Raw genomic sequence first — 16494 nt, forward strand, 5'->3', positions numbered from 1 at the left:
TTCCTTATATGTAATGAATTGCTCTTCTCTTGCTGCTATTGGAATTCTCTCTATATCTTTGGCATTTAACATTCCAATTAGTATGCATTTCAGAGCATGTCTAATAGGATTTATTCTGTTTGGGATACGTTGTACTTCTTGGACATGTATATTTATGTCTTTCATAAGTATTGGGAAATTTTGGGCCATTATTTCCTCAAATATTCTTTCTACCCCTTTCCCCTTCCCTTCTTCTCCTAGAACACCATAATACATCTATTTGTGCAGTTTTTGCTGTCATTCAGTTCCCTGAGACTCTGCTCATTTTTTTGTATTATTTTCTGTCTGTTCTTCCAACTGTATGATATTGATTGTCCTATCTACTAGTCCACTGATTGTTTCTTCTGCCTGTTCCAATCTGCTGTTAATATGCCTGGTAGTGTATTTTTAATCTCTTCCTTTGGGCCTTTCATTTCCATAAGTTCTGTTATGTTTCTTTTCATACTTTGAGGTTCTTCTTTGTGTCCATTCAGTGTCTTCTTAATATCTGTTATCACTTTAGCCTTATTTCCCTTCATCTCCTTGAACTGATTTAGGAGGTTTGTTTGAAAATCTTTGATTAGTTCCAAATTCTGCCTCTCCTCCAGAGTTTTAATTTTTTCCTTTGACTGGGCCATGTATTCCTGTTTCTTAGTATGGCTTTTAATTTTTTGCTGATATCTGAGCATCTGATTATCTTCGTGAGTTTACCCTGAAGGTCAGTTTCTCTTGCCTTGGGTTTTCTTGTTGATTGGCTTTGTGTTAAGGATCTTCATGATGCTTGGTTCAACTTCTTATAGACCTTTATAATTGCCTGTGTTTAACTGATCAGAATTTTTCAGCTCGTCATCTGATATTTGTCATGGATATACAGTATAATTTTAAAATTAGCACTATATGTACAGTTATTTCATCCCCCCCACCCCCAGGAGAAAGCTTCTTTTCCTCTGTTCCTTCTCTGGGAATCTTGATCTGTTTTATTTGTTTTTGTTTTGCCTGTACAGTTGGGGTATTTTTTGTTTGTTTGTTTTTGTTTTTTGACTCTCCTTTCATTGCCTCTACCTGCATTTACATGGAGGAAAAATTCTGGGAGATGGGTCACCTCACAGAGGACTTTTCCAAGTCAGTGTTTCCCAGCCAGAACAGGGCTACAGACTCACAAAATGGTCTAGAGAACACTGGAAAAATGATCGTGAAAGACACCAAAATGCATTTTTGACAGTTCCCTGAAGCTGCCCTTTCTTGGCCTGTCCAGAAGATGGTGCTTATCAGCAAACTTTCCCCTGCTGTCCTAAGAAGCCCTGTGTGTTTGAACTTCCTTTCCCATTGCTTGTTGGGGGCAATGTTGAAATGATGACCACATTGTTCCCTGAGATGGGCCAAAATTGCAGCTCTAAGCCAGGACCCAGGGCTTGGAATTTGCTACTAAAAGCAATTATCAGATCCCACCCAAGCCCCACACTGTTCTTGGAAAGTGGGCTTCCATATCCATCTCCATCAACAGTATTCAGCCAGGCACCAGACCAGAAGTGGCTAGAGTCAAGGATGGGGGGTTGGCTCCAGCAATAGCTGCTGCTTCCTTTACTCACAGTTCTTTACAGTACTGTCTTAGCATCTTTGTCCTGCTCTTCCTTCAATACTGTACAGTGCTTCCCTGATCTCCAGAGTCCCAGAACAGTTGTTTCAGTTTCTGCCTGTCTTCCAGCAGTTTTTGGAGGAAAAGTGAGTACTTCATCTTCCTACTCCATATCTTCCCGGAAAGTTCTCCTCAGTTGATTTTTTGACAGTTGCAAAAGCAGTTCAGTGGAGGAAAGATAACCTTTTCATCATTGTTGGTGGAAAATTGGACGACCATAGGCAAAAATGAATCTCACCCGAAACCTCATAAAAAAATTAATTCAAAAATGAATCCTGGATTTAAAAGTAAAATGTAAAAGTGTAACACTTTTCAAGAAAAAAATCAATAAATAGGGCTTTGTGGTAGTTTGAAGCTGCTATAACCCAGAAAAGGTTATGTCCTTTTAATCCATTCCTGTGGGTACAGACCTTTTGTGAGTAGGATCTTTTGATTAGGTTATTTCAGTTGAGATGTGACCCACCTCATTCAAGGTAGGTCTTAATCCCTTACTGGAGTCCTTTATAAGAAGATAAAAGACAGAAAAAGATACAGAAGCTAAGAGGTGAAATTAAGAGAAGCTCACAGAAAAAGAGCCGAGAGGAGGCCACTGAAACTAGAATCTCTGAAAGCAATGAAACCAAGAGAGAAGGACCAGAAGATGCTAGCCATGTGCCTTCCCATGTGTCCTAGAAGTGTCCTAGATGCTGATAGCCAGCCTTTCTTCAGAGTCCAGATATTGTCCTGTTGATGCCTTGATTTGGAAATTTTCACAGCCTAAGAACTGAAAATTGTAAGCTAATAACATCCCACTGTAAAAGCCAACCCATGCCTGGTATATTGCATTTTGTCATCTTTAGCAAACCATAACAGATTTCATCAAAATTGAAAACTTTTGTTCTGTGAAAAGAATCTGTTGGAAAGATGAAGAGACAAGCCAAGAGTGGAAAAAATATTTGCAAATCACATATCTGACCAATGACACATAGCTAGAATATGTGAAGAATCTTCAAAACTCAAGACTAAAAAAAGAAAAATGAAACTATCAAAATTCACAACAAATTATTACAAATATTTAAATAAAAATTTTATTGAGGTCAGTAATAGAATTTATAATAGGAAGAGGATGAGAAATGAGTGGGTTTTTTTGTAACTCAACTGGTTATAATATTTCTTATTAGTTTTGTCATTGGTTTAAATGCTATTGACTTTTTTTTTTTTTTTTAACATGGGCAGGCACCGGAAATCGAACCCAGGTCCTCGGGCATGGCAGGCAAGCATTCTTACCTGCTGAGCCACCATGGCCCGCCCTGCTATTGACTTTTTAATAAAGTCAAATACAGAGGGAAATTATTAATACATAAATTGCCTTAAGCCATATTTATGCCTTGCTTTCCTCTGATTCTTCTTCCTTAAGGATTTTGATCCTTTTATTCATCTATTTTAATATAGCAATACTTGAGACATTGCTCTTTTTCCTAAGAAAGACTGTCACCCCTTACTCAAGCCACTTCATCAGTCAGCAACTTGTAAAGATATTTTGGTACTTTTGCAAGTCAAAATAACCAAGTAATTTTTTTTTCAATTATAAGTTGCCTTATTTCTTATTTAGTAGAATACATATTACAACTTTTAGTAATAATGTCAAATACATAAATGGTGTTCATCTTAATTTGAAATTGTCAACTGAAATAAAGGGCTTTCTATATCTATATATGAAAATTTTAAGAATTCCGGTTAATATGTGGAAAAAATCTAGAGTCATATTTTCATCCATATCAAGTGCAAGATCTGTATTTTGCTATTTCAGAACCTTAAATATAACTTGCTGCCTTCAGATGTTAATGAAAACTCTTAAGTACTTTGGTTACTTTGAGTCTTATATCAGATGTGCAATATGATAACATTATTCTAAATACAAATTGTTTGCCGTTTTCTTTTTCTTTATCCTAGTTTATTTGTCACCTTGTTGCACCAATACTAGAGAGTATAGTTTCATACACGATACTCTTAACCAGTGCCGTCTTGATGTAAGTTCTGATTTACGGTCATCATGGCGGTTTGGGGATACAAAACTGGTTCATAATGAGGATCTGGAAAAAAAATTTACTGCTAAGAGGTAAGTTACTGTGACCTAAATAGGTTTGAATTTTCTGTTTAATTTTTACTGTATTGTCTTATGCCCATTTATTACTTCTGTTTGAGATTTAATAATTAGTATTTCTAAGAAAACATAGAAATTATTTTCATTATTTTGTTATCTCCTTGTAGCCTTGTGAGGACTGGTAGGATTGTGTATAGCTATTTCTAACTGTTGCACTTAGAACCACTCTTTCTGGGTTGGTGCCACTATTTCTGATACTTAGTTTTTTAAAAATATTCCTTCTTTTAAGAAGTCACATTCCATTATGTCTTGTGGTAAAGAGTAAGAATGTATGTAAAGTTTTCATTGTAAAATATGCATATATGTTTATAGGTAGAGATGCTGTGTAAATGAAATTTAGTTTGGCATTTTCATTTTCTGAACCATTTTGTACTTTTTTAATTTAAAATTGAGTAAGTGTAGCTTAATAGATCTACATTTAGAACTTGTTTTGGAAAATTTGGATTTCTTTTTGTTTGTTTGTTTTAGAATCAATTCTCCTTGGCTCAGACATGCTGTCCCACATGGTGGGGCATTTGGAGATTTGAAATGGGAGTGAAAGGAATAACAAAATTAGTTGATGCCATATTTTCTTCCCTCTTTGAGCTAAGGTAGAAAGAATTGGTTATATCTGCCCCTTCCAGACTGAAAGTTTGATCTAAAATTAATTGGTAATATTGCTCTTTGATTTGGGCTCTTTTAGGCTTTTTAAAATTGTGTCCCTTCTAGAATGTCCCTCTACCCAACACTTAATTTTCAACCAGTTATTTCTCCTTGTTAGTGTTAGAGAAAAATTAAAACAACTACCCAACAACACAGAATATATTAGAACAGACTAAATGACAAACAGGTTATAAGATCTGTTGTTTTCTTAGGTATTTGCCCAACTCGGAAAACTCATTTGTTTCCCAGTACTTTATGGTTGTTTTATAGGATGTATCCATATGTTGGTCTGTGTCTGGTTCTACTACATTACGAGTTTTGTCTTTTTTTTTAATTTATTTTTTCTTTTGTCCAGTTTGTTTTTTATCCACATTGTATAAACAGTGTGTGCTGAAGTGTTGAATTGAGTTAAATTTTTATCTCATTCTTATAATCAGTGATGCCAAGAAGTACCTTAGAATCACCTTGAGCCTTAGGGTACAGGTGAAAAGTAAAAATAAAAGGAAAACTAAATAGAATGGTTAGCAGAAGAGAATAATAGAAAGGAGAGATGGAAAGAGAAACTATTAGTAACATTGATTATCTCTGCCTTTATTTTTATCATTCTCCTTAGGGAAAGTAACAAATTAAAACATTTGTGGTCTCAGGACAAGTGACTCCAGAAGGATATTTTCTGCCTCTTATATATATTCCATCTGCCACTTCCTTAGTGTGAATCAGCAAAAACAACTAAATGTCTATGTATTTGCTCATTCGTTAAACATTTGAGTGCCTGCTGTGTCAGACATTGTGTTAGATACCCTTGGAGAAAAACAGTGAATAAAGTTTGCTCCTTATCCCTAAAGAGTTTATGTTTTAGTGGAGATGACATATCAACAAGCTATAAAATGATATAATGTTATAATAAAGATGTAAGCACACACATGAGAGGTTGATTATTCTTTTTGATAGTCTTATGAGAGGTGTTCTAAAGAGCTAAGAAGCCTTAGTGGGTAAGAGAGAAACTGAATTCCATTCTTAAATCTGTTGCCCAGTTTATATCAATTTGGCCCTTCTTTGTTTTATTTGATAAGACAAGTTCCTTTAGACACATTTCAAATTTATGTGAAAGGATGTATCACTATCACTTTAAAGGTTGTTAGTACCCAGCATAATAAGATAATGTGGTTGAATTTGTACTGTACATCTCAGTTTACATTCCACCCCAGATAGTCTGAACAGCCCATGGTTAATTTCATTCACTTTATCAATGATTGCTTCCAAAGATGGGCGTAATGAAGCCAGTGTGTGCCAGTGGCACACCGAAGAAAGGTTGTTTTGGGGGAACAGAGAAGGGAGAAGACGTGATGTCAACAAGAATCCAGCTACAGATGGCCCACTCCTGGGATAATAAGGAGAGACCCGCATTTGGATGAGCTAAAGCTGAGGACAGCAGAGCAAAGAGATGGGAAGAACCTGGATTCCTTAGGACATCTGGAGCCACAGATCAATCAGTCCTTATAAAAGGCTGCCTGATTTCTGAATTCCTTTTATGTTACATGGAATTAACTTACTTTTAAACCAATTTGAATGGAGTTCTGTCACTTAATAGCATTCTAGTTGGTACTAATTTTAAGCATTTTCAGACTTGTCAAGTGCATATGGTAAAGATGTATCTTAGATATAATCTTGAAGGAAGAAACAAATAGAATTGATCTCTTTATTTGTGATAATTGTGTTGTATAAAGTCTCTGTGAACATTGAATCAGTGAATACTGAACCATTGCTCCTAAGAGAAATAGAGTAAAGTTTCCACTGGCCTCTAGTTACGTTTTCATCAACTGATAAATGTATAACTTGGTTATATGTGTTTCTGTTTAAAGGTACCTTATTTAATAAGCATTGTTGATTCATTAACTTTGAACTCAAGACTAACAACACTGAAACTCTCAACTGAATGAGGCTTATCTTTTTTGTGGCTGTGTTTCTACGGCTTGACTGCTCTTTGCGTACAACTGCAAGGATTCTCAGGCTCCAGCTCTCCAGGCTAGGGCAGAATTAAGCTTGTCTGAGAGGCAAAGAGGCTGGTCATGTGAAAGGAGGTAATTCCCTGGAGGCTGTGCCTTCCCTAGGAGAAGGGTAGGGCTCAGCTCAGATGGAATCCCCACCTCAAGGAATTCATACCCCAGGGTCTAGAAGACTGAAGCGATTAAAGCCAGCCTACAACTCTCCTCTGTCTCAACCACACCCCCAGCAGGGAGAGTCTGCTGAAGTTAAAGGTACCACATCACCTTATGCTGGTGGGACCAGCAGGCAGACAAGCACTACATACTGGGCAGGATAGGAAAAACACAGAATCTAGAGGATTCGTAGAAAGTCTTTCAACCTGCTTGGTCTCACCCTCAGAGAAAACTGACACAGGTGACTCTTTCCTCCTGAGTGGATGCCAGTTTGGTCTGGGAAGATCTGACTGGGGTCTATAAGTAGACCCTCCTAAGGGGGAAGAAAAAGGCGCCATACAGGCAGAGCAAGAAACAAGAAAACAAGAACTGAAAAATTCTGATCTGTTAAAAAAAAAAAAAAAACCTAAGCTAGAGGTCTGGAATAAGCTGAAATGAATGTTAAAGAACAAATAGCAAAGTCATCCAGCAAGAAAATCCTAGGTAAAAAAAGCAAAAACAGTCTCCAGAATAAACTTATTAAGGAAATTAAATGCCTAGACACCAGCAAAAAAATAACGAATCATACTAGGAAAATTGAAAATATAGCCCAAAGAAAGAAACCAGCAGTTCAGATGAGATACAGGAGTTGAAACAATTAATTCAGAATGTTCAAACAGACATGGAAAACCTCATCAAAAATCAAATCAGTGAATTGTGGGAGGATATAAAGAAGGCAAGGGATGAACAAAAAGAAGAAATTGAAAGTCGGAAAATCAAATTGTAGAATGTATGAGATTGAAAGGCACAGTAGAAGAGATAAACAAAAAAAATACAATGTTAGATTTCAAGAGGCAGAAGATAGGATTAGTGAACTGGAAGACGGGACATCTGAAATCCGACAAGCAAAAGAAATTAAAGAGAAAAAAAATGAATAAGGCTTGTCTAACACATGTATTTTCTTTAGTACATCATAGCCTTCATGAGGTTAGAACACTAAATAGCACTTCAGCACTAGGCATGAAGGCCATTTTGAACAATGAAATCAACAGCAACAACAAAAATAATGGGGCACTAAAAATACCATGAAAAGGATACTTTACAGTATGAAAGCTGAAACAAGAAGGCTGAGTATCTCCTTGTTTGATCTTGGTTGAGAACACGTATCGGGCCACTTAGATATTTTACCATCTGTGCAAGCCTGTGAATGTACACAGACACCATGAATATTGATCTGGGCATTACAAATAAATTTTAACCAGTAGACAAAAACCCATGGAGAGGGTAGGCAACGGTGGCTCAGTGGTAGAGTTCTCGCCTGCCACGCCAGAGACCTGGGTTTGCATGCCTGCCCATGCAAAAAAAAACAAAGAGATAACAAAATCCATGAATAATGATCGATTGTGGTTTCAGATTGGGATCTAATAGATTCAGGACATGTAGGATGAGCCAGTCCTAAAGGTTTGTTGCCAGGAGACAGAAATTCTTGGACTCAACCATTGTCTAAATAAGATCTTTTGCTATGGTTACTAGTCTTTGGAATTTTGAGGATAAAGAATCTCAGCTATTTCTTTTTAGAAAGATGTTCTTTGTGCTAAGGAACAGCTAACACTGACCATTGTTAACTTTTCTCAATTTAGTTGTAGTTATCCTATTTTTTTCTCCACCACCGTATTTTCGGTGTACAGAACTTAACCTTTAGCTGTACGTTGTCTTACTATATGGATCTATATTCAAAACTGTTGAAAATGAAGGCATATCACTCACATAGGTGACTAGGGTTAGATGCAGTAACTGGATAAGACTGAGTTGTCCCCTTGTAAAATGGAATGAAGGCACTTTTTGCAAGTTTTTATGTTGGAAGAAGGGAAACTCTATAGGATAGTCAAATGGTAGATTGGTGTAGACTAAGGCTCCCCAGCAATTCTAGACCAACCTTGGTAATAACCTTGGTAAGTCCAAACCATTCTTTGTTCCGTTCCCCTTGTCTTAATTAGTTACAAGTTTGCAAGTCTGGCCATTGTGACCAGTAGAAACCCAGCATGACATTTGCTTCGAGTCAAAAGGTGAAGTCATTATCACTCCTGGTAGGTGTGCGCTAGGAAGCCTGTAGGCCTACATGCTGCCAGCAAACCTCTTTTGAAGGGAACCAGACATAGATAATGCTAAAGCTGTAGACAACGAGTAGAGAATCAGGAATAAAGACCTTGAATTCCTTGAGGGGCCAGATAAAGCCAGAATTTGCCTTTGAAAGGCAACATAATGCTCCTCCAAAGATACCCATATATGTATCCCCAGAACCTGTGAAAATGTTTTACTTTACATGGCAAAGGAAACTTTGAAGATACGATTGAATTTACAGACCTTGAGATACGAGGGATTATCCTGAATTATCTAGATGGGCCCAATTAAATCACATGATGTCTTAAAAATTGAAGAGGGCTTTAGAAAATGGATCAGAGAAGGGGAGGAAAGAAAGAAGGAATAGATATATGACTCAACCTCCTAATGCTGGGTTTGAAGATGGAGGAAGGAGAGCCATGAGCCAAGGAATGAGGGTAAGCTCTAGGAAGTTATAACTTAATTTGACATCATAAAATTTAAAACTTCTCCTTAAACATCACTATGTGATTCTAAACATATTTGGGCTCTTTTCATGAATTCATACCTTCTGAATTTATTGCACAGAGACATATAGGAAACATTCTGGGGAGGGTAGTCACAACACTATATGAAAATTAAACTCAATATAAAATGGGGATGAGAAACAATGTAAGTCTTACAATAATTTGGGTTTTGGGTTTTTTTTTTTAATTTTTTATTTTTGCATGGGCAGGCACCGGGAATTGAACCCATGTCTCCGGCATGGCAGGCAAGAACTCGGCCTGCTGAGTTACCGTAGCCCATCCTGCAATGGTGTTTTTGAAGCTGGATTTCTTGGTCTATCTGAATACTTAAAGAATTTCTCTTGGCATAGGTCTACTTTTATATTTTATCTGAGAAATGTCCTTTATTTAGCCTTTGTTTTTAAGAAGTATTTTCACTGGATGGGGAATTCTAATTTGATGGTTTTTTGTTTCTTCAGTACTTTAAAGATGTTTTTCTATTTCTTCTTCTTTTAGCCAAAGTTGTTTTATTTCCTACTTCAAGGTAATGCGCCTTCTTTTCCTAAGTTGTATGGGTTATTCTCTCATAATGTCTGAACTTCTCTTTTGTACCACCTGCGTATTGGTTGCTACAGCTTCTACTCCTGAGCACACTGTTGCAGAGCTCCCTGTTTAATCTGCCCATTTTAGAGGTGGGATATACATTTTATAAGTAAAAACAGTGAGTCTTGTTGGGGAATGTAGTAGAAATTTCAAGAGAATGTGTATTTCAGATTATAATCGTTTCTCATAATTTTCTTACTACCTAGTTGGAGTCTGTGATCAACTCTTGTTTCTCCAAGCTATTATATTAATGTTCAAAGAATAGAGAATGTCCCTAAATTTATTTTATACATATTTTTCATTTAGGAAATGTACATCTGTACCTCCCTAACACAATTAGTAATAAACTTGAGCTCTGGAACTTGACAGACAAGAGTCATGTAAAATTCCAACTTTAATATTTTGGCAAATTTTAACTTTCTGAATTTTGTTTTCCTCATTTTAAAAATGGGTGTAACATGATAATATAAGAACACTGAACGAAGCTGAGTGTGAGAATGATGCAGGGAGAAAGGCTGGGGGCACTATGAAATGAAGGAAAGATAGACGATAAAGACTGAGATAGTATAATTTAGGAATGCCTAGAGTGAACAATGATAGTGACTAAATGTACGAATTAAAAAAATGTTATTTGCATGAGGAAGAACAAAGAAATGTCAGTATTGCAGGGAGTTGAAAACAGATGGTCATTCTTATTTTAAAACTACAACTTCTGCGTGAGACTAAAAGGAGAAATGTTTATTTGGTACAAAATGTTTATTTGGTACATGCCCTTGAATATGGCATGAGATTTTGTTGGTTTGTCCATGTTAGTGTGATGCCTCGAAAATTCCAGAGTGATCTGAACAGTGAATAAAGAAGTATTTGCAAAGTCCCCTTGGGAGAATGGGGAGAAAGGGCGACATGGACAGAATCTACGGTATGGATAGAATTAGTAAAAAAAAATACGGATAAAAACAGACAAATAATAGGGACCAAAGGTTAAAAATAAATTGAGTAGATTGAAATACTAGTGGTCAGTGAGAGGGAGGAATATGGTATATGGCATGTATGAGTTTTTTCTTTTTTCTTTCTTTTGCTGGAGAGATGCAAATGTTCAAAAAATAATCATGGTGATGAATACACAACTATGTGATGATATTGTGAACCATTGATTGTACACCATGTAAAGAATGTTTGTATGTCAAGAATGTTTGTGTATTTGTTATGTACCTTAAAAATATTTTTTAATAGGTGTAACAGTTATCCTCCCTAGGGAGTTGAGAAGGAAGTAACAAAATGCATGTAAAGCATAAAACTTAACAGTGCTGGACACATCAGCAACATTAACTCTTACCATTATCATCACTGGCCTATACAGAATGTAGTCCAGAAATTATTGAATTCTTTTCTCAGATGGCTTGCAGCATAACTTTGTTATCATACAATAGTGTTATCTCTGAATGTTATCATTAATTTTCTTGCCCCTAACTATGGTAAACTGAAGTGTTTATCTTCGCAGGAGTTCTGTTGATATTCTCATTTAACTACATGCTGTTTGTTTTGTGTTAGGTCAGAGATGCGTGAGAGTGGAAGACATGGCAGAGAACTTGAAGAACATTTCTGCTTTTTAGCACTTCCTCAGAGTGAAGTGGTTGAAATATATAAGAAAGGGATAAGTACCAAAGCATCTACATTGAAGATATTAGGAAATCCTTTTCTTGGTGTTTATGTATTTAGACATGTTGATGTTGCCTTGAATTATGCTCATAGTGGAAGCATTACTGTAGAAAGTATTATGATTTTTAAGGTAGGTAGAATTTAAAAGTTTGCTTTAAATTGACCTGAATATATTTTCTTCTTAATATGAACTATTAGTGTGCTTAAATTGCATAATGCTAAATGAATAATAACTATACCTTTATTATTGTCATATCATCATTGTCAGAAATTTTCTTCTCTACCTGATGCTTTACTTGGGTATACACACAAAGTAGAAATCCTAATTTAAGGCTCCCTTATCATCTTTGTCTTCCCAATGAACATCTTTTTTTGCCGTGATTGGCCTTCTCTTTCTCTCTTTTGTTTAGACCATAATTCATTACATAAGTTTTTTATTGTGATATCTTCGTGTAACATACAGTCCATCCAAGGTATATAATCAGTGGCTCACAATATCACATAGTTGTGTGTTCATCACTATGATCATTTTTAGAACATTTACATCACTCCAGAAAAAGAGATAAAAAGTAAAAAGAGAAAACCCATACATCCCATACCCTTTACCCTTCCCCTCTCATTGACTACTAGTATTGCAATCTACCCAATTTTTTTTAACCCCTAACACAGCCCCCCCCCCCATTATTTATTTTTTTGTCCTTACTTTTTTATTCATCTGTCCATACCCTGGATAAAGGGAGCATCAGCCACAAGGTTTTCATAATCACACGGTCACATTGTAAAACTGTATAGTTAAGCAGTTGTCTTCAAGATTAAGGCTATGACTGGAATATAGCAAAACATATGTTTTAAGTGTCTCTGAAATAGTGTGTTTTAATAATTCTGGCTTACACTAAAATTACTAAGATCTTACAGTTTAAATCAATGGTTTTGTGCCAATGTTAATTTCTTAGTTTTGATGAGAGTACCAAGGTTGTGTAAGATATTAGGAAGAGCTGGAAACAGGGTACATGCATACCTTGGAGATCTTTCGTCCCAGACCACTGCAGTAAAACAAATATCATCATAAAGTGAGCCATGTGAAATGTTTGGTTTTCCAGTGCATATAAAAGTTATGCTTCCAAAAGGTGCCCAGGTAGTTCAGTGCTTAGAATGCCTGACTTTCATGCGGGGAATCCAGGTTCGATTCCCAGACCATGCACCCAAAAAAAACCAAAAAGTATGCTTACACTGTACTGTAGTCTTAGAAGTGTGCCGCAGCATTATGTCTAAAAAACAAAATGTACATACCTTGATTACAATGTGAGACAGAGATACAGAGTACATGCTGTTGGAAAAATGGCACTAGTAGACTTCCTTGATGTAAGAGTGCCACAAACCTCAATATGTAAAGCAACAACAACTCAGTATCTGCAAAGCGTGATAAAGAAAAGCACAATAAAATGAAGTATGCCTACATATAGCAGCTAAGAACTATTTTTGCAACTTTTCTGAAAGTCTAAAATTATTTAAAAATTGAAAAAATAAATCTTACTGTAGAATCTCAAGTATCAACAGATTAGTTAAGATTTACTTTGTGGTTAATTGCAGCTTTGCTGGAATAAGTAGGCATAATCTACATTTATGTAAAGACAATTTGGGATATAGGTACATCCACATAAAACCTATCGTTCATTTGACATTCCTTACATTTTTAGATCTCAGATACAGTGTATGGAAATGTCAGTCAATCTTTCCCAATTTGTTTGTTAAAAAGAAGTATTAGGAAATGTTGAACATGCTATAAAGCTTTAAAAAGCCAAATTTACCCAGTTCATTTTTTTATATCTCTCATTAATCTTCTGTTCATATAAATAGATATACATGTATTATTGTAACTAAAATATGTTCTTGCTTTTTATATTTAATAACTTATTATTTTCACTGAATATAAAATCAATGTTTTCCATACTATTAAATATTCTTCTTAATATCAATTTTAAAATTGGCTGCACAGTATTCCATTGGACAGGTTCTACCGTTAAATTTCCTTAACAAATTTTCTAATTTTGGGTTATCATTTGTCTTGGTTTGGTTTGGTTTGGTTTGGTTTGGTTTGTCTTTGCACTTCTAAAAAATCCTTTGATTATTCTTGTAGCTACACCTTTAAACCCACCTGTGAAAATTTTCTAAGAATTCTCTCTTCAGTGTTGAATTGGAGTCAAAGAGTATGTACACTTTCACAGTTTTTTATGTGTAATGCCCCATTTGTATTGGGAAAGATTGTCTTATTGACATTTCCATACACTGTATATGGAAGTGCTTATCTCACACCTTCATCCTCAGTAACCTATAGTCATACATATTTTAAAAATCTTTGCCTGCTACTTCTTGCTCAGTAGGCCCAATCAAAAGAAAAAAGAAAAAAAAAATCTTTGCCAGCCAGATACGTGATAATTAGTTTCTCATTGTTGGTTCCCTTTCTTTTCTTCTTCTTTTTTTCTTATTTATTTGAGTTATTGCCGAATTTAAGTATTCTGTATATATTTGCTGCATATTTATACTAATCAATTGCCTTATTAACATTATCCTTTGTCAGTTTCTCAGTATTTTCTTATTCCTTTTATTTTTCTGGTCAGTTAGCAAACATCATCAGTTCATTAGTGTATCTTGAGGGCTAGACTTTTGCCTGTATAATGTTTTATTTTTAATTAACTTTTATTTTAGAGTTAATTTTAGATTTACAGAAAAGTTGCAAAGATAGTACAGAGTTCCATATACAGTTCACACAGCTTTCCCTAAAGTTAACGTCTTATATAATCATGGCTCATGAGTTTAATTGGTGAAAGAATTGACACTGTTGCAATATTGTCATTCTGTTCTTCTGGAACATGGATTGTCTCTATATTCATATCACTTCTTTAAAAGTAGTTTGTCTTATTTTTCTGTTTGAAGTAAAAGACTTTAAATGGGTTTTGGTGTATTCTGTAAAAAATTTTTTTCTTTTAGATTCTCTTTGGAAAAGTGAAGAAAATTCAGCCTTCTGTGGATAAAAACAAAGTTTCTTTGGATCCTTCTCCTAACTTTGATTGCCATATGTCGAGAAGTATACCTTCTCTGAAAGATAACATTGAGCTACAAGCTTACAGTTCAGCAGTATGTTAATTTTTGGGGGTTCATTTGACTACTTGAAAATCATATGCCTCATGTTATATGTTATAAGACTTAAAACAACTTCCCCAAAGTATTAAATGAAAAATCTCGTTTAACTCATTCAGTGTAATGTGGCCTTTAAAAGCACGTGGTAAAAGCTGTTAGGTATTTGTGACCTGGGAATGTTAAAAAATTTTTTTCCAGCTTTATTTTTAACTTTGTTCAAATATAGTGGTAACTTGGATTTAAATGTTCCATAGATTGATTAACTTACAAAACATGCAAACATGTATTTGTAATTGTTAACAAGGCTATTTTGTAGCAATGTCATTGATCCTTTGTACTTTGCAAAAAGAGGAAAGGTTATGTTTAAGGCATTAAGTGAAACAGTAAAATCTGTCACATTAAGACACTTAGTGGAACATTTAATCTTCTGTATATGTACTTCCATGTATAAAATGTATTAAGCTACTGTTACTTTCCTAATTAGCTTTTCCTATCAAATAAAATATAGAATATTGTTTAAGAACATGTACAAAACATTTACCTTTCATTGAGAGAATTATTTTTATTCAAAAATATATTGTGTGTGTCTCTACTGACATTGATAGCCTACCAAGGAAAAAATTATATACTTGGGGGAAAAAAGATACTTTATATATCTTCAGAAGCACTGTGGTTGAAGAAAATAAGAGGAGGGGGTACATGGAAGCAGATATATAAAAAACGTTATGCAGTTACATAGATTTTTTTAAATAAGAGTTTAATAAAGTCTGGTTGCCAGAATTAATCAGCTTAACAATTTTTTTTCCTTCTTATCTTTCAGGTATACTTCTACGAATACAATATTCTTTCAAAGCCGGTAGATAAACCTAGGCAGTGTCTTCCATATGCGATAGTAACAGTAAAATTTGTTGGTCAAAAAGTACACCTTGCAACATCTTTGAAATCCCTCTCAACAGGATTTCCTAAGAGGGCTGGTAAGATATGTATATTATTCTACTTCAGTAGCATTTGTGCTGGTATTTAAAATTGCTGCATATTTTCTAATATATATGAAACTTTTTAAAAGTTATGTTTTACCTATTTTCCATTTTATATATCTAGAATCATACTGCGTTTATTTTGTGACTTGTTTTCTCAGTGTTATATTTGTATAAGTCTTACATGTATAATTGTAATTTATTTTTATTCATATTTATATAATATTCCACTGTGGACATATTCACTATTCTATTATGAATATTTCGGCACTTAACAGTTTTTATTATCTTCCACATATTACTATTTTAAACATTCATGTACATGTCTCTTGGTAGCCAGGTGCATGAGGTTTTTTATAGAGTATATACCTACTCTAGACACTTGCAGTTTAAACCTAGACAGTTTTTCAAAGGGATTGCATTGGTTTTCATACATCCAAGCCAATACATATTTTATCTAATTTTTTTTCTGACAGTCTAGTAAATATGAGCTTGTATCTCATTGTGTTTCTAGTTTGCATTTTCCTAATTATTAATGAGTTTAAGAATCTTACTTCCTTGCCAACAATTGATACTATCAGACTTTTCCTTTTTTTGCTACTTGAGTTGGTATGAGACCAAACCTCATTGAGGTTTTAGTTTGCTTTTCCCAAATTACTAAAGAGGTTAAGGATCACTTTATAAGTGTATTGACCACTTGAGTTCCATTTTTCTGGAATTCTTATAAAATCTTTAACCCTTTTTTTCTGATTGAGCTTATCTAATTGTCTTGCTTTATTATTGACATGTAGGCATTCTTTATATAAATTGGGTCCCAGATCTTAGGTCACTTATAAATGTTACGAGTATTTTCTCCAACTTTGTACCTTATCTTAGCACCCTTCCTTTTGATGTGTCCTTTGATGAACAGGGCTTTTTAAAAACACATGTATTA

At 34.8% G+C, this 16494-nt stretch overlaps 1 protein-coding gene across 7 annotated transcripts in view; it reads left to right on the top strand.

Moving 5' to 3' along the window:
- TEX15 (testis expressed 15, meiosis and synapsis associated) overlaps positions 1 to 16494 on the top strand; it is a 100237-nt gene that overhangs the window by 63569 nt on the left and 20174 nt on the right. For all 7 annotated transcript variants that reach the window (XM_077144544.1, XM_077144551.1, XM_077144545.1 and 4 more), the window contains 4 exons: positions 3587 to 3752; positions 11338 to 11575; positions 14434 to 14580; positions 15404 to 15557. In XM_077144544.1, the coding sequence (XP_077000659.1) occupies positions 3587 to 3752; positions 11338 to 11575; positions 14434 to 14580; positions 15404 to 15557 (705 nt within the window). The remainder of the gene's footprint in view (positions 1 to 3586; positions 3753 to 11337; positions 11576 to 14433; positions 14581 to 15403; positions 15558 to 16494) is intronic.

This window comes from Tamandua tetradactyla, chromosome 26 (assembly GCF_023851605.1).
Source record: "Tamandua tetradactyla isolate mTamTet1 chromosome 26, mTamTet1.pri, whole genome shotgun sequence".
Taxonomy (NCBI): Eukaryota; Metazoa; Chordata; class Mammalia; order Pilosa; family Myrmecophagidae; genus Tamandua; species Tamandua tetradactyla.